General features: G+C 47.3%; 1 protein-coding gene across 1 annotated transcript in view; it reads right to left on the bottom strand.

The window, feature by feature from the left end:
• Positions 1-19,606, bottom strand: part of LOC144496035 (cadherin-7-like) — a 174,268-nt gene that overhangs the window by 142,082 nt on the left and 12,580 nt on the right. Inside the window, exon 3 of the mRNA XM_078216988.1 lies at positions 4,295-4,396. Coding sequence (XP_078073114.1) covers positions 4,295-4,396 — 102 coding nt within the window. The remainder of the gene's footprint in view (positions 1-4,294; positions 4,397-19,606) is intronic.

Genomic DNA, 19,606 nt, shown 5'->3' with positions numbered 1-19,606 from the left:
TTCCTCCGGGTGCTCCGGTTTCCTCCCACAGTCCAAAGATGTGCGGGTTAGGTTGATTGGCCATGCCAAATTGCCCCTTAATGTCCCCGGATGTGTAGATTAGAGGGATTAGCAGGGAAGATATGTGGGGCTGCAGGGATAAGGCCTGGGTGGGATTGTTGTCAGTGCAGACTTGATGGGCCGAATGGCCTCCTTCTGCACTATATGATTCTTTCCATGTTTCTGTGTTCCTCTAAGGTTCACAGGCACACTAGTACTTACAATGTAAAAGCTTTCTTGCATCACAAAATGTTTATTTTACTAAGACACCGGGCAGGATTTATCTGGCCCTTCCTGCCAGGAGGATTGTTCAGTCCCCAACCAAAGGTGATACCTACTCCTCCCGACCCCCCACCTAGCTGAGCCACATGACATGTCTTGGACATCATTTGGACTGGAAAGTTACACAGAAGCCTATGGAGAGCTGCCTCTGCTCCAGAAACTCATCCTGGGCAGAGGAGTGGGGCAGGAATCCTGCTCGCTGTTTAGCATGCACAGATGGTTCCGGTTTTTTTGCGGCTATTTTCATTGATTTTCAATGACTCACAGGTGGAGAACTGTTATTATAAATTATAGATTTTAATCCCACAAGAAACCCCAATTGTTAGGGACCAGATAAGAAACTCCAAGGTATCTTATGAAGTTAGCGTAGATCCCAATTTATTTGATTTTGGCATTACTGTGAGCATAAGGAGTTTCACTCCAGGCATGATTCCATTACCCCACTGGGTAGTTTTTATTAAAACAAACTTTATTTAAGAACACAGTTAGAATATAACAAAAATAATTAACATAACTTTTACCAATTGAAAATACTTAAACATGGCCAAGTATCTCTATAGTTCCAATTTAAGCAATATCCCCATAGACATACATCATTCTTCAGAACCAAATGGCACCAGCAATAGATATGCTCATGTGGATGCTAGATTTCCAGCCTTTTAACTCCTCCTGGACAGATACAGAAAGACACCTGCCTTCTGACTCCCATACAGCGGTTTCCAGAGAAAGATCTTCCTTTAAACAGCAGATCTTCAGAGAAAGAGACCTGCTTTCTGGCAGATCCCAGTCTCCAAATCCAGAGGCTCAGAGTTATTTCATCTCCCTACAGCTCCCAAACTACCACAGAGCAGGGTTTCTCTCTGTGAGCCTAGCCCTGTCCAGTCACATGGTTTTTGCTGTCAAAACCCAAATCAAGCCCCGCTCTGAAAAATCACGGGGGAAATACTAAAATAACAACCCTGCATTAGTCCAGATTAAAACAATTATTTTAGCAATAAGGATCAGTGATGCTGATGCAATAACAACAGGGGCTGCCAGGGACAGACAAAGCGACACAAATAATAATGACAAAAATACATTTCTTAAAGGTACAGTTCCATCACAGAATCACAGTTGTGGCTTGACCAAGATGCTTTAACGCAATTGTATACAGCCAGTCATACACAGCCTTGGTGTGACTACCAGAAGGATGTGGAGACTTTGGAGAGGGTACAGAAAAGATTTATCAGGATATTGCCTGGTATGCAGGGCACTAGCTATGAGGAGAGGTTGGAGAAACTTGGTTTGTTCCCTCTGGAATGATGGAAGTTGAGAGCTGACCTGATAGAAGTCTACAAGATTATGAGGGGCATGGGCAGAGTGGATAGTCAGAAGCTTTTTCCCAGGATGGAAGAGTCAATTACTAGAGGGCATAGGTTTAAGGTGCATGAGGTAAGATTTAAAGGAGATGTACGAGACAGGGTTTTTACACAGAGAGTAGTGGGTGCCTTGAACTTGCTGCCGGGAGAGATAGTGGAAGCAGATACAATAGTGACTTTTAAGGGGCATCTTGACAAATACATGAATAGGATGGGAATGGAGGGTCCCCGGAAGAGTAGGGGTTTTTAGTTCAGTCGGGCAACATGGTAGGTGCATGCTTGGAGGGCCGAAGGGCCTGTTCCTATGCTGTAATTTTCTTTATTCTTTGTACATCTGGAGTATTGAGTACGTTTCTGGTCTCCTTACCCGAGGAAATACATGCTTGCCATAGACGGAGCGCAACAAGTGTTCACTGAATTAATTCCTGGGATGGAGAGGTTGTGCGATGAGGAAAGGTTAAATAGATTGGGTGGACCCTTAGAGTTTAGGTGGAGGAGAAGCAATTTCACCCATAGAGACGAGATTCTTACAAGATAGATACAACAGGATAGACACAGAAAGGATGTTCCCCTGGCGGGGGGATGGAGGGGAGGATCTAGAACCAGGAGACGCAGTGCCAGAGTAAGGGGCAAGCCATTCAGGAATGAGATGAGGAGGAAATTCTTCACTCAGCATCTTTGGAATCCTTCACCCCAGTGGGCATTGGAGGCTTATTCATTGGACTTGTACAAGACTGAGATCAAGAGGTTTCCACATATGAAAGACATCAAGAGATACAGAGATAGTGCAGGAACGTGACCCTGATGCCTTCAACGAGGGCCATGAGGTTAGCCTATTGGAGGATGAGATCCCTATTTGAGGTCATATTTGCTGTCCCAATCAGGGAGCTCGTACTCCAAGAGGCCAATCTCATGTGCCTCATTGAAGTCATTACAGTGGCGTTGTGGTAGAATCATAGAAACACTATGGTACAGAAGGAGGCCATTCGGTCCATCGAGTCTGTACCAACCACAATCCCACCCAGGCCCTATTCCCATCACCCCACACATTTACACTGCTAATCCCCTGATGCTCGAGTCAGCTTAGCATGGCCAATCGACCTAACCCGCACATCTTCGGACTGTGGGAGGAAACTGGAGCATCTGGCGCTGTGAGGCAGCTAATCACTATGCCATCGTGCTGCCCATCAACCGCAATCTCATTGAATGGCAGAGGGGGTTTGAAGGGCTGAGTGGCCTGCTCCTCCGAGTTTTTATGTTCAAATGCTCAGATCTCAGTGTCATAGTCAATCACGACAGATTAATAGTCAATGCACAGGTCTAATACAACGAGCAATTCTGCGTAATCTCCATCAAAGCTTTATCGATTGAAGATGCACGGTTTCTGTCAACAAATACTTGGAGTGCGCTATTGGTGGGGGGAGCTGGCCGATGCCAGCGGCGCAGAATGGGTTCATCGTGAATCAGCCGCAGTCCGGTTTCCATCACGCGAGCTTTCATTTCACAGAACTGGAAAATATTGTCGAAATTTTCAATTCCACATAAAGTCCAAACGAAAGTGAGATTTGAAAATGAGTCTCCGGAAAAAGAAGCTTGAACTATCATTCTGCGAACTTCAGTGGATGGAATATTGAGGGTGGGGGGGAAGAAAAGCATAGGATCATAGAATCCCGACAGTGCAGGAGGAGGCCATTCAGCCCATCGAGTCTGCACTGACTCTCTGACAGAGTATCTTACCCAGACCATCTCCCCTGCCCTATCCCTCTAACCCCACATATTTACCCTGCTAATCTATCTAACCTAAACATCTCGGGTACCTAACGGGCAATTGATCGTGGCCTGTTCACCCAACCTGCACATCTTATGACACCAAGGGGCAATTTATCATGATGTGGATTCGTGATCTGTAGTCCTTTCGGTATCTTGTCTGCTTTCTTGCACCTTTGTAGAAACTTGATGTCTGTGTCGATATGCGAGATCTTCTTGGAGATCCTCTCCACTTGGAGCCGGCAGTTTAAATTGAGTCTGTGTCTTTATATGCCCTGTTCGTGGACAGAATTCCCACTCACCTGAAGAAGGGGCTTGGAGCTCCGAAAGCTAGTGGCGTTTGCTACCAAATAAACCTGTTGGACTTTAACCTGGTGTTGTTAAACTTCTCACTGCAATTTATCATGGCCAGTCCACCTAACCAGCACATCTTTGGACTGTGGGAGGAAATCGGAGCACCCGGAGGTAACCCATGCAGACACGATGAGGGGGCGGGGGAACCGACAAACTCCACACAGACACTCAATCAAACCTGGGTCTCTGGCGCTGTGAAGCTGATCACTGTGCCACCACACCTTCCTGAAAGCTAGCTGGCAATAAATAAGTGATTTGCATTCATGGAGGGTCTTTGTTGTAACAGTGACAGCGCCTTCACAGTAAGAAAACAGTTTGCAGGGAAAGTTATAAAGAAGTTGAACAAGATCTTACCTTTGATAGTGTGTGCGGAACTGTGCCCCTGTATCTGCACAGTCGACGCACAACTTGGACGCTGCCACAAGTTGAATCGGCGTGGGTCTTTTGCTGCGTGGATATCACTGATGGAGAACTTTCTGCTCACCACAAACTACCCAGCTGACGCGCCCAGTTCTGCCAAAAAAGCTGCCAGTTACAATATCTACTTCCAACCTTTCCTTCTCGGTGCTAGTTCTGCTCACTGTCAGCGGGTGACGCTTGGGGGACAACAAGAGAACTTTTGTCGTGCATGAATCAGTCCCCGGCTGGACATTTCAGTGTCCTTAATTACAATGCAGCCAAGGCAGAGCACAAATGGAATTCCTCACAGAAGAATCAGTCACTTATTGGAAAGAGTGCCGCTCTGGCAAAGAGGCAATTCATCTTGTGTTAAACTATTTGCGAGTGCAACAAACGTGTCTTCCATTCAGTGATTTGTCAGAGAATAAATAATCAATTTAGGGACGCAACAGACTCGAGAGAAAGTAATGAAAGGAGAAAGAAATCTCGGCGGAAAACTTTGCCTCAGGCGATGATTTTCCCCATTGACTCTCCTGCCATTATTTCTTTTAGTAACATAACGGAGGGGGTATTTTTGGAGAATATGCTGATTAATAATGTGTGCTAACCCTCTTCAGACCGGCGTAAGCCCCAGACAGCAAGCAGAGACCTGATTATACGATTCATTTAAAAAAATATATTTTCCTCTTAGGATCGTTTCACTGGCTCTGTGTTTCCATTCACTGCCGCACTAGCAATGTAAACACGCGAGGTTAGCAGGTATTTCAGGAACGGTCTGCCTGCAGATGAGAGCAGCCAAGTATTCAGTAAATTACGCAAGTTAAGCTATTCCAGAGCAAAGTCTGCAATCGCTCTTTACATTATCCCGATGGCTGAGGCTTACGTGCGCTAATCGATTTTCATGTTTTTGGTCTCATCGAATTGTAGAAATCCGCATTATACAGCACCTGGCGAGGCCATTTGTCCCATCTTGCTGGTTCCAGCCCTTTGAAAGAGCTATCCAATCAGTCCCACTCCTCTGCTCCTTCAACCCGGATAAGTGTGTAGTGATCCATTTTGGCAGATCCAATGGGATGAAGCAGCAGTATAATATGAAGGGTACCATTCTTAGCAGTGTAGAGGATCAGAAGGACCTTGGGGTCCGGGTCCATAGGACTCTTAAATCGGCCTCGCAGGTGGAGGATGCGGTCAAGAAGGCGTACGGCGTACTGGCCTTCATTAATCGAGGGATTGAGTTTAGGAGTCGGGAGATAATGCTGCAGCTTTATAGGACCCTGGTTAGACCCCACTTGGAGTACTGCGCGCAGTTCTGGTCACCTCATTACAGGAAAGATGTTGAAGCCATTGAAAGGGTGCAGAGGAGATTTACAAGGATGTTGCCTGGATTGGGGGGCATGCCTTATGAGGATAGGTTGAGGGAGCTTGGTCTCTTCTCCCTGGAGAGACGAAGGATGAGAGGTGACCTGATAGAGGTTTACAAGATGTTGAGAGGTCTGGATAGGGTAGACTCTCAGAGGCTATTTCCAAGGGCTGAAATGGTTGCTACAAGAGGACACAGGTTTAAGGTGCTGGGGGGTAGGTACAGAGGAGATGTCAGGGGTAAGTTTTTCACTCAGAGGGTGGTGGGTGAGTGGAATCGGCTGACGTCGGTGGTGGTGGAGGCAAACTCGTTGGGGTCTTTTAAGAGACTTCTGGATGAGTACATGGGATTTAATGGGATTGACGGCTATAGATAGGCCTGGAGGTAGGGATGTGATCGGCACAACTTGTGGGCCGAAGGGCCTGTTTGTGCTGTGGCTTTCTATGTTCTATGTTCTATGTTCCTCACAACTCTGTGGTTGCTTTTTTTTCCGTTAAGTAGTTCCCTTCTGAAGGTTACTACTCTGCCAATGTTTCAAACACTGAGCTTCAGACCAACAACACACTGCAATAAAAATTCTCCTTAACTTTCCACCATTGCACTCCTGTTAATTATGTTAATTATCTTAAATCTATGTCCTCGGGTTCACAACTCGCCTGCCACCGGACATAACCTCTCCTTAGTTACTCGAGCAAGACCATTAATGATCGTAAACACTTGTTTAAAAATCCTCCCTTTAACCCGCTCTGTTTCTATAGGGAGTAATCCAGATTCTCCACAACAGTGGAATCTCTCTGGATGGTAGTGTTCTATTCAGACTCTTCTGTGGCTGTTTTGTTAGATGTAATCTTGCCTGATATTCAGCCCTGTTACAGACAGGGAGAGAGATGATGGAATCACTTTTCCTTTTTCTCCACATCTCTCGGGTGTCTGGAACAAAGATGTGTTTCAGAGAGAGTGGTTTAAACCTTTAGTGAGTGTTGTGATTTTCAGTAGTAAACATGAAGCAGGTTTTCAGCTAAGTTTAAGTCAGTAGAAAAGAATATATTTTACAAAACACACTCACTCACTCACACACACACACACACACACACACACACCCCACGGACTCACAAACACACTCACTCCCTCACACACACACACACCCAACACAGTCACACAAACACACACACACCCAACCCACAGACACATAAACAAACACACATTCACTCCCTCACACACACACACCCAACACAAACACACACACACACACACACACAACCCACGGACACACACCCACGCTCACACACACACATACTCAACCCACAGACATACTCTCTCCCCTCTCACTTTAAACCTATGCCCTCTAGTTTTCGGTTCCCCTACCTTTGGGAAAAGATATTGACTATCTAGCTGATCTGTGCCCCTCATTATTTTATAGACCTCGAAAAGATCACCCCTCAGCCTTCTACGCTCCAGAGAAAAAAGTCCCAGTCTATCCAGGCACTCCTTATAACTCAAACCATCACGTCCCGGTCGCATCCTAGTAAATCTCTTCTGCACTCTTTCGAGTTTAATAATATCCTTTCTATAATAGGTGACCAGAATTGCACGCAGTATACCAAGTGTGGCCTTACCAATGTCTTGTACAACTTCAACAAGACGTCCCAATTCAGGGAAGGTTCTATTCTTTCTGTTGGATGTACGATACGGCTTGTGTCCAAAGACCATAAGATATAGGAGCAGAATTAGGCCATTCGGCCCATCAAGTCTGCTCCGCCATTCAAACATGGTTATATGATTCACATCCCCATTCTCCTGCCTTTTCCCCATAACCCCTGATCCCCTTATTGACCAAGAACCTAGCTATCTCTGGCTTATAGACACTCAAGGACCCAGCCTCCACAGCCCTCTGTGGCAAAGAGTTTCACAGATTCACCACCCTCTGGCTGAAGAAATTCCTCCTCGTCTCGGTTTTAAAGGAGCGTTCCTTCACTCTGAGGTTGTGCTCTCGAGTTCTGCTCTCTCCCACTGGTGGAAACATCCTCTCCGCATCCTGTTGGTTTCCAGACTGATTGACTGCATTCTCTTGCAGAGTGGTAATCTCTGGACTGACCTCCAGCTAGTTTTGATCATACGACAGCAAGTTTCAGTGTCTCCCATTGCTGGGTGATTGATACACAATGGGAGAATAATTAATAACCCTTCAGCATACTAATTATGATGAACTCACTGCAAGACATTCCTCGGTGTTCCTTCCACAGGGCCCTGGCACATCTGGCAGACATTGATTGGTATATCTCTTCCACTAAGCTGGCAAGGGCAGCCAATTGACACCTGGAAAACCCATCCACATGTTTAATTAACCTCAGACATTTTTTTTAATCTATTAGTGTCATAAGTAGGCTTCCATCAACACTGCAATGAAGTTACTGTGAAAATCCCCTGGTCGTCACTCCCCCGGTGCCTGTTCGGATACACTGAGAGAGAATTTAGCACGGCCAATGCACCCTAACCAGCACGTCTTTCAGACTGTGGGAGGAAACTGGAGCACCCGGAGTAAACCCACGCAGACACGGGGAGAATGTGCAAACTCCGCACAATAGACAGTGACTCCAGCCGGGAATCGAACCCAGGTCCCTGGCGCTGTGAGGCAGCAGTGCTAACCACTGTGCCACCGTGCCGCCCCTTCAACTAAGGGGGACAGCTGCTCCTTATCCACCCTGTCCATGCCCCTCATAATCTTGTACGCCTCGATCAGGTCGCCCCTCAGTCTTCGCTGCTGCAACAAAAACAACACAAGCCTACCCAACCTCTCTTCATAACTCAAATGTTCCATCCCAGGCAACACCCTGTCACATGTAGGCTTACATTAACACTGCAATGAAGTTACTGTGAAAATCCCCGAGTCGCCACACTCCAGTGCCTGTTCGGGTACACCGAGGGAGAATTTAGCATGGCCAATGCACCTAACCAGCACATCTTTCAAACTGTGGGAGGAAACCGGAACATCCAGAGGAAACCCACACAGACACGGGGAGAACGTGCAAACTCCACTCAGACAGTCACCCAAGCCAGGAATCGAACACGGGTCCCTGGTGCTGTGAGGCAGTTGTGCTAACCACTGTGTCACCGTGCCATCCATCTTGATTCTGATCTCAGCCATCGGTGGGATTTACCAGTGCCGCCGACAGTAATGGACCTTTAGTTGGTTCACTGCATCTGCCATTGGGGAAGAAGAAAATCCCACCCAAAGTCTCTGTCTGTTCGAAAACCACAAACAGAAGTCACTGGGTTTGCGGCAACTATTTTGAGAGCATTCTGCCCATTATTTACAGTCAATTTCAAAAGCTCCACATGGCATAACGTTAGTTAGCAATATGATTATCTTTACTGGGCATGACACCCCTCCGTTACCATCAATAAAAATGGATTCTCTGGTCATGGCTGTTTGTCGGAGCTTGCTGTACATAAATTGGCTGCTGAGTTTCCTGCCTTCTGACATGGGCTGCATTTCAACAGCACCTCATTGGCTGTAAAGTGCTTCGGATCATCCTGAGGTTGGGAAAAGTGCTATTCAGATCGCGAAGTGGTGGCGTAGTGGGATTGTCGCTGGACTAGTAATCCAGAGACCCAGGATAATTCTTTGTGGACCTGAGTTCAAATCCTGCCACATAATCCTGATGGTTTGAGTTATAAGGAGAGGCTGGATAGACTGGGGCTTTTTTCTCTGGAGCGTAGCAGGCTGAGGGGTGATCTTATGGAGGTTTATAAAATAATGAAGGGCACAGATCAGTGAGATAGTCAATATCTTTTTCCAAAGGTAGGGGAGTCTAAAACTAGAGGGCATAGGTTTAAGGTGAGAGGGGAGAGATACAAAAGTGTCCAGAGGGGCAATTTGTTCACACAGAGGGTGGTGAGTGTCTGGAACAAGCTGCCAGAGCTAGTAGTTGAGGTGAGCACAATTTTGTCTTTTAAAAAGCATTTAGATAATTACATAGGTAAGATGGGTATAGAGGGGTATGGGTCAAATGCAGGCAATTGGGACTAGCTAGTAAACTAGCAGTTTACGACAGTAAATAATCTTGTACACCTCGATCAGGTCGCCCCTCAGTCTTCGCTGCTGCAACAAAAACAACCCAAGCCTATCCAACCTCTCTTCATAACTCAAATGTTATGGGGCGGCACGGTAGCACAGTGGTTAGCACTGCTGCTTCACAGCTCCAGGGTCCCGGGTTCGATTCCTGGCTTGGGTCACTGTCTGTGTGGAGTTTGCACATTCTCCTCGTGTCTGCGTGGGTTTCCTCCGGGTGCTCTGGTTTCCTCCCACAGTCCAAAGATGTGCAGGTTAGGTTGATTGGCCAGGTTAAAAATTGCCCCTTTGAGATGTGTAGGTTAGAGGGATTAGCGGGTAAAAATATGTGGGGGTAGAGCCTGGGCGGGATTGTGGTCGGTGCAGACTCGATGGGCCAAATGGCCTCCTTCAGCACTGTAGGGTTTCTATGAAATGTTCCATCCCAGGCAGCATCCTGTCACAAGTAGGTTTACATTAACACTGCAATGAAGTTACTGTGAAAATCCCCTAGTCGCCACACTCCAGTGCCTGTTCGGGTACACTGAGGGAGAATTTAGCATGGCGAATGCAGCTAACCAGCACACCTTTCGAACTGTGGGAGGAAACCGGAACATCCGGAGGAAACCCACACAGACACGGGGAGAACGTGCAGACCCTGTACAGACAGTGACCCAAGCCAGTTTACGACAGTAAACTAGCAGTTTAAAAAAAAGGGCAGCATGGACAAGTTGGGCCGAAGGGCCTGTTTCCATGCTGTAAACCTCTATGACTCTAAAAGCTCCCCAGTGGGTCATTTGAATCCTACCTGAAATGAAACATCTCATGCTCACCCTCGCCAAACTCAAAGAGCAAAGCTTATGATCCAGGCGGACTTCATAAAACACTTTGGAGTTTCCAACCTGAACTATAGCATTCCAATCATTGTCACCTTGCTGTTTGTGGAAGCTTGCTGTGCACAAATTAGCTGCTGCATTTCCCAACTTACAGGTGACTGCACCTCAGGAGAAATTCATTGGTTGTCAAGTGTTTCAGGATATCCTAAGAACATGAAAAGTGTTGTATAAATGCAAATTCCATCTCTTCCTTAGTTATATCGAATGTGGACAGAATTAGATATCGTTACCTTGGGGCAGGATTTTCCAGCTGTTGCCGCTGGTGGGATCTTCCAGTCCCGCTGAGGGTGATGACCCTCCCTCACCCAGCCTAGCTGCAGGTTCCCCGGTGCTGGAGGGTGCAAACAATGGGATGCCCCATTGACAGTGGCGGGACTGGAAGATCCCGCAGCCAGCCAATGGTGGTACACATTCACCACCGTAAAACACAGCGCGGGGGGACTGGTAAATCCCGCCCCATGTCTGCACAGTTGAATTAACTCATTATGGTTTATTGCCGAAAGTCCACACTTGAAGAATGGCTTGTTGAATGAGGTATCAGAAAGCAGAAACAGCTGGAAAACCGCACTCCAGCATGACTTCCTATGTTCAAGAGATGAGGGAGAGAGAGATATGTCTGAGTTTATAATCCATTCTGCAGAAGCTCCCGTCTGTGCCATTAAAATGGTCAGACTCTTCAAATCTTTCCTTAAACTGCGACAATAAATAACGGTGGTGATGGAGGGCATTGGAGGCCTGCAGAATTCCACATGTTGGTTCCCTGTTGAGGTATTGGAATGAACCTTCAATGCCAAAAGGCAAAGGGATCGTCTTCACGCCATAGTGGGGAAAAATCAAGAAAGCTGTGAAAATAAGCACTTCTCCTTCTGAGTGCCCATTGGCAAACATGAGTCTGTTTACCCCATAAATAGAACCATAGAAACCCTACAGTGCAGAAAGAGACCATTTGGCCCATCGAGTCTGCACCGACCACAATCCCACCCAGGCCCTACCCCCATATCCCTACATATTATACCCGCGAATCCCTCTAATCTACGCATCTCAGGACACTAAGGGGCAATTTTAGCATGGCCAATCAACCTAACCCGCACATCTTTGGACTGTGGGAGGAAACCAGAGCACCTGGAGGAAACCCACACAGACACGAGGAGAATGTGCCAACTCCACATAGACAGTGACCCAAGTCGGGTCCCTGGAGCTGTGAAGCAGCAGTGCTAACCATTGTGCCACCGTGCCGCCCAAATATGTTGTTTGTCTGGGGGGGGCCAGTAGTGAGGGGGGTGGGTATAGAGGGAGATCGTTCCACGGTTGTTGTGAAGGATTCACGGAGAACAGATGGAAATTCCTGTCCCGACGGGCTCTGTACTTGTCTTTTGGCATTTGCCACTAACCGCCACACTGCAGGCCAGAGAGGTAAAGGGAGAACTCCTTCCAGCAAATTCTCACCATGCTAATATGAAGTTACTGTGAAAATCCCCTCGTCGCCACACCCCGGTACCTGTTTGGGTACACTGAGAGAGAATTTAGCACAGTAAATGCACCTAACCAGCACGTCTTTGGATTGTGGGAGGAAATTGGAGCACCCGGAGGAAACCCACGCAGACACATGGAGAACGTGCAGACTCCGCACAGATAGAGACCCAAGCTACTAATTGAACAAAGAACAAAGAAAATTACAGCACAGGAACAGGCCTTTCGGCCCACCAAGCCTGCACTGACCATGCTGCCCCACTGATTTAAAAGCCCCTACCCTTCCGAGGACCATATCCCTGTATTCCCATCCTATTCATGCATTTGTCAAGATGCCCCTTAAAAGTCACTACCGTATCTGCTTCCACTACCTCCCCCGGCAGTGAGTTTCAGGCACCCACTACCCTCTGTGTAAAAAATCTGCCTCGTACATCTCCTTTAAACCTTGCCCCTCGCACCTTAAACCTGTGCTCCCTAGTAATTGACTCTTCCACCTTGGGAAAAAGCTTCTGACTATCCACTCTGTCCATGCCTCTCATAATCTTGTAGATTTCTATCAGGTCTCCCCTCAACCTCTGTCGCTCCAGTGAGAACAAACCAAGTTTCTCCAACCTCTCCTCATAACTAATGCCCTCCATATCAGGCAACATCCTGGTAAATCTTTTCTGTACCCTCACCAAAGCCTCCACATCCTTCTGGTAGTGTGGCGACCAGAATTGAACACTAGATTCCAAGTGCGGCCTAACTAAGGTTCTATAAAGCTGCAACAGGGCTTGCCAATTTTTAAAATCAATGCCCCGGCTGATGAAGGCAAGCCATGCCGTATGCCTTCTTGACTACCTTCTTCACCTGCATTGCCACTTTCAGTGACCTGTGTACCTGTACACCCAGATCACTCTGCCGATCAACACTCTTCAGGGTTCTGCCATTTACTGTATATTTCCTATCTGTATTAGACCTTCCAAAATGCATTACCTCACATTTGTCCGGATTAAACTCCATTTGCCATCTCTCCGCCCAAGTCTCCAACTGATCTATATCCTGCTGTATCCTCTGATGGTCCTCATCACTATCTGCAAATCCACCAACCTTTGTGTCGTCTGCAAACTTACTAATCAATCCAGTTACATTTTCCTCCAAATCATTTATATATATTACAAACAGCAAAGGTGCCAGCACTGATCCCTGAGGAATGCCACTTGTCACAGCCCTCCATTCAGAAACACACCCTTCCACTGCTACCCTCTGTCTTCTTTGACTGAGCCAGTTTTGTATCCACATGGGTCCCTGGCCCTGTGAGGCTGCAATGCTAACCAATGTGCCACGCTGAAGAAGGCAACTCACCACCACCTGCTCAAGGGCAACTGTAAATGGGCATGGCCAGCCATGTCCATGTCCCATGATTGAATGAAAAAGAAAATGGGTGAGATGGGTTTAAAAGCTCCAATGATCCAGGATGAGTGAAAATGGGGCTACCAACTCACCAGAAACAGGTTGCTGATGGAGTTTCAATTATCTTGTTAAGATGCACAGATGAGGAGTAACACTGTTTAGTTCAGAACTTACTGAAGAGCGGCTGAGGAGGTCTTACGGCAGGGTTGGCAGTGTACCCGTTTCTGAGTCAGAAGTTCCAAATTCAAGTCCCATTTGCCAGCCAGGAACAGGCAAACAGGTTGAGCGTCAACCCGCAAATCCTTCCAAACACACACCAATGGCAGGGAGTAACAGGGAGAAAGAATCCTGGCCAGCCAAGTGATAGGAAGAACATTAGAGACTCAACCAAATATCCATAACTCCAGAATACAGTGTGCACATATAAAGAGAGACTGTTAGAACACTGAACAGGGAGGTAGGAAGCAGACATGTGTGTGGATATATGTATTATATATATCATAGAATTATATCATAGAATCACTACAGTGAAGAAGAAGCCATTCAGCCCATCGAGGCTGCACCAACTCTCTGCCAAAGTATCTTACCCAGGCCCTCTCCCCCACCCCGCAACCCCACCTCATCCCTGTTAACCCCACACATTTACCATGGCCAATCCACCTAACCTGCACATGTTGGGACACTAAGGAACAATTTAGCACGGCCAATCCACCTAACCTGCACATCCTTCAAACTGTGGGAGGAAATCGGAGCACCCGGAGGAAACCCACGGAGACACGGCGAGAACGTGCAGACTCCACACAGACAGTGACCCAAGCCGGGAATCGAACCCGGATCCCTGGCCCTGTGAGGCAGCAGTGCTAACCGCTGCCCGATATAAAACGCTGCGTTCTGTGAATAGACCGATAATCAAGTGTCCAGTTTCGTACTTCACTAACCCGCTTGGGGTTGGATCAACACAGGCGTGGCACCAGGTGCCAAGCCAGAGATCTCTTCACCTGGGATGATCCAGGGGAGATTTGATGCTGACATCTACAGACTGCGGAGGCAGACGTACTACCTGGTGAGTGAAAGATTCGCCCCAGTACAGCTGTTGCTTCTCACAAAAAGAGTTTCCACGAGAAACCAAAGAGGGCAAAGATAGGCACCACACCTGAGGAAGGATGTTTTGGACCTGGAGGGAGTTCAACACAGGTTACACGAACGATATCTGGACTTCAGGGGTTAGTTTACGAGGAGAGATTAGACAAAACAGGCCTTTATTCTCTTGAGTTCAGAAGGTTGAGGGGTGATCTGATGGAAGTCTACAAAATATTTATGGGGAAGGACAGGGTGGATAAGGATAAATTGTTTCCTCCAGTTGAAGACTCTAGAACCAGGGGCCATAATCTAAAAATTAGGGCCAAGCCATTCAGGAGAGATGTTGGAAAACACTTCTACACGGAGAGAGCGGTGGAGCTTTGGAACTCTCTTCCTCAAACGGCGGCAGATGCTGGTTCAATTGTTCAGTTTAAGCCTGAGGTGGACAAATTTTTACCGAGCAGGGGTAAGAAGGGAGGTGGGCCTCGGGCAAGTACATGGAGTTAGGCCATGATCTTATTGAATGGTGGAGCGGGCTCAAGGGGCTGAATGGCCTACTCCTGCTCCTCGGTTCATATGTGTGGGGTTTGTAATATTCAGCACACACAGGGTTAAGGGAAGCAATTTGGTAAATAACATTTCAGTGCAGGAGGGGGTGGGGTGGGATGCAGAGATGTGAAGTGTACCTTAATTACCAAAACAGAGGAGATTTAAGTTTGGAAAGAAATCAGTCCGGCGGCGCAGCAAGCACAGAGCATGTTAAATGCTGCCGGAAAGTGAGTAACTCACTGCTAAATCCCAACATCGGCACATGTGTCATTGGTTCCCATAGCTACCATGAGGACCTGAATTTACTTAATCATTATTTCCACAGGAAGTATCACATGGAAAACAAAGCATGCTGTTTTGAAAATCTTTTCATGTTCATGACGAAGGGAAGTTAATTGGTGGAATTGTAGAGTACAAGAGGACATTCGATCCATCATGTCTGTGCTGTCCCCTTGAAAGGGCTTTCCAGTTAGTCCCACATCCCTTACTTTTCACCCAAGCCCTGAAGATCTTCCCTCTTCCCGCTTTCTTCTTCCGATTCTCTTCGGAAAATTATTACTGAATCTGCTTCTGCCACAGTCGGTGTATTCCGGATCACAAATCTTTGTTTTATTGAGTATCTCAGATAGCAGCATTGTAGCAGCACAGAAAGCTGCCATTTAGCCCATCAAGTCAATTGTATCTTGGAATGTATTCAAAAGGCGGCTGGATATAGCATTTGGGGCGAATGGGATCAAAGGTTATGGGGAGAAACAGGATTAGGCTATTGAGTTGGGCGATCAGCCATGATCGTGATGAATGGCGGAGCAGGCTCGAAGGGCCGAATGGCCTCTTCCTGCTCCTACCTTCTATGTTTCTATGTAAGCCTGTGCTGGCTACTGCCAGTATCCAACTCCCCCGCTGTTTCCCCATATCCCTGCTGGACAATATTTATCCAATTCCTTTCTCAATGCCACGATTGAACCTGTATCCACCACACGATCTGTTCCATGATATTCATTAAAGACCAGGAATGAAATATTATATGAGTAGAAATCTCAGGGTGTCACATTTTACTGCGGAGCTTCTGAGTTCCGGGGCACAGTAACTTTGCGGAGGTCCCGAAAGATGCCGAGGGGTAAACGCCATCCCCCTGACCCGTGCCGCCTGCACCCAATAACCCCCACCTCCCCCCACTCCACCTCCCCCCACTCCACCTCCCCCCACTCCACCTCCCCCCACTCCACCTCTGTCCCACACCACCTGGAAGTTCCTACTTAATGACTGCACCACAATCGTCCCGGAAATTCAAATTTCCATTGGACAATTGCTCCGCAATCAGAACCATCCAAAACTGATTGCAATCGAAAACCTCAAATGGTTCTGACTGTCTTGCAGTAATATTTATTATTTATTTATTAATCGCAAGTAGGCTTACATTAACACTGTAATGAAGTTACTGTGAAAATCCCCTAGTCTCCATGGGTAAGGTGGGTATAGAAGGATATGGGCCAAAGGCGGACAATTAGGACTAGCTTAGGGGTTAAAAAACGAGGCGGCATGGACAAGTTGGGCCAAAGGGCCTGTTTCTCTATGACTCTATGACTCCACACTCTGGCGCCTGTTCGGGTACACTGAGGGACAATTTAGCATGGCCAATGCGCCGAAAAAATACGTCTTTTCGACTGTGAGAGGAAACCAGAGCACCCGGAGGAAACCCATGCAGATACAGGGAGAACATGCAGACTCCACACAGATAGCGACTCAAGCCGGGAATCGAACCCGAATCCCTAGTGCTGTGAGACAGCAATGCTAACCATTGTGCCACCATGGTACCCAGGAGAAGTTAGAAGAATTAAAATCACTTCTCACTCCTGGGCAGCTAGAATAAGGACCCTCCTTCAGAACTCACACAGGACTTTCCCACCCTCACAATCCCCACCACCACCCCCACTCCTCCCTCCCCACCGCAGAACACCCTGATCATCTTACAACCCCTAACGACCACCCCGCTGCTGTTCAGCCCTCTGGCAATCCAATCCCCACCTCGCCATTGGCCAGCTGACCTCCACCCCCCCCAGCACACTGTCAGACCCGAACACCCAACACCAGTGCTCACTGACCACTCCACCAGCCCCACGGATCATCCGACGCCCCCCACTTATCAGGGCTGTCAGGGCTGAATGTCAGGACTGAAATCAGGTTAAAAAGGTGTCTGCAGACTGAGGTTTGAGTTTGAAATGTTTTTTATTCAGGAGTAGGCCATTTGGTCCATCAAGTCTCCTTGATTTTTATTCATTCATGGGACATAGAAATCATAGAAATCATAGAATCCCTACAGTGCAGAAGGAGGCCATTCGGCCCATCGAGTCTGCACCGACCACAATCCCACCCAGGCCCTACCCCCACATATCCACATATTTACCCGCTAATCCCTCTAACCTACGCATCTCAGGATTCTAAGGGGCAATTTTTAACCTGGCCAATCAACCTAACCCGCACATCTTTGGACTGTGGAAGGAAACCGGAGCACCCGGAGGAAACCCACGCAGACACGAGGAGAATGTGCAAACTCCACACAGACAGTCACCCAAGCCGGGAATCGAACCCAGGTCCCTGGAGCTGTGAAGCAGCAGTGCTAACCACTGTGCTACCGTGCCGCCCCAACTGGCCAGCATTTATTATCCACCCCGGGTTGCCGAAGGGCAGTTTAGAGTAACCACAGTGCTGTGGCTCTGGAGTCACATGTAGGCCAGACCAGGTAAGGACGGCAGATTTCCTTCCCTAAAGGGCATTAGTGAACCAGATGGGTTTTTCTCACAATCGACAATGGTTTCATGGTCATCAGTAGATACTTAATTCCAGATTTTTTTATTGAATTCAAACTCCATCATTGGCTGTGGCGGGATTCGAACCCGGGTCCCCAGGACATTAGCTGAGTTTCTGGATTAATAGCCTAGCAATAATACCACTAGGCCATCGCCTCCCTGTAAATGAATGTGCTGCCCAGACACTCGTGGCCTCGTTTACATGTCGCTAGTTATTTTTTCACAGATCTGCGGCTCCCTGAGGCAGCTCGGCAGGGGCCTGAGCACAGCAGAATCGCCAGGCCACAACCTCCCTTTTCCCCGTGCCTGCCCTCTTCCTGCCCTCAGTGACAGCTCTCAGCTTTTCACAGAGCACAGTTCATGCTCGATGGCCATGAGTTGGCCATCCCCAGGGAGCTCCGGCGCAGATCACAGCCACAACTTCAGCCCACTTCCGGGCTCACCAATTGGGCAGACTCGACCGGTGAAAAGTTCAAATCATAAAATTATCAGTAAATACCTGTGCTCAGAATCTTGAACTGCATAAAAATGTTTTTCCTCACATCATGCCTGGTTCTCGGGCCGAGTGCCTTCAATCTTTATCCTCTGTTAATCTTTAGCCTCACTTAATGGAGAGAGTTATAGGACAAAGAGATCTGGGGGTACAGGTTCATAGCTCCTTGAAAATGGAGTCACAGGTGGACAGAGTGGTGACGAAGGCATTCAGCATGCTTGGCTTCATCGGTCAGAACATTGAATACAGGAGTTGGGTCTTGTTGAGGTTGTACAAGACATTGGTAAGGCCGCACTTGGAATACTGTGTACAGTCCTGGTCACTATTATAGAAAGGATATTATTAAACTAGAAAGAGTACAGAGAAGAATTACTGGGATGTCACAGGGACTTGGTGGTTTGAGTTATAAGGAGAGGCTGGATAGACTGGGATTTTTTTCTCTGGAGCGTAGGAGGCTAAGGGGTGATCTTATTGAGGTCTTTAAAATAATGAGGGGCACAGATTAGGTAGACAGTCAATATCTTTTCCCAAATGTTGGGGAGTCTAAAACTAGAGGGCATAGGTTTAAGGTGAGAGAGGAGAGATACAAAAGTGTCCAGAGGGGCAATTTTTTCACAAAGAGGGTGATGAGTGTCTGAAACAAGCTGCCAGAGGCAGTAGTAGAGGCAGACTTAATTTTTTTCTTTTAAAAAGCATTCAGATAGTTACATGGGTATGATGGGTATGGAGGGATATGGGCCAAATGCGGGCAACTGTGACTCTCTTCAGGATTTTAAAAAAGGGCGGTATGGACAAGTTGTGCCGAAGTGCCTGTTTCCATGCTGTAAACCTCTATGACACTGTGAGGAGGAACTTGTTCACACAAAGAGTTGTGAATCTGTGAAATTCCCTGCCCAGTGAAGTAGTTGAGGCTACTTCATTGAATGTTTCTTCGGCAAGGATAGATAAATTTTTGAACAGTAATGGAATTAAGGGTTATGGTGAGCGTTATGGTTATGGTAAGGGTTATGGTAAGTGGAGCTGAGTCCACGAAAAGATCAGCCATGATCTTATTGAATGGCGGAGCAGGCTCGAGAGGCCAGATGGCCTACTCCTGCTCCTAGTTCTTATGTTCTTGTCTTCTTATGACTCTATGACTCTGATATTTAATCCTGCAAAGAGTTTCCTTATCTGCTCCATCTAAACCCTTTGTGGTTTTAAACACCTCTATCAATTCTCCGCTTAGGCTTCTCTGCTCCAAGGAGAACAACCCCAGCTTCTCCAGTTTCTGTGTAACTGTCATCATTTGTTTGACTGCATTTTACAGTTA

The sequence above is a fragment of the Mustelus asterias genome, chromosome 7 (assembly GCF_964213995.1).
Source record: "Mustelus asterias chromosome 7, sMusAst1.hap1.1, whole genome shotgun sequence".
NCBI lineage: Eukaryota > Metazoa > Chordata > Chondrichthyes > Carcharhiniformes > Triakidae > Mustelus > Mustelus asterias.
This window is presented reverse-complemented; position numbering and strand designations above follow the sequence as displayed.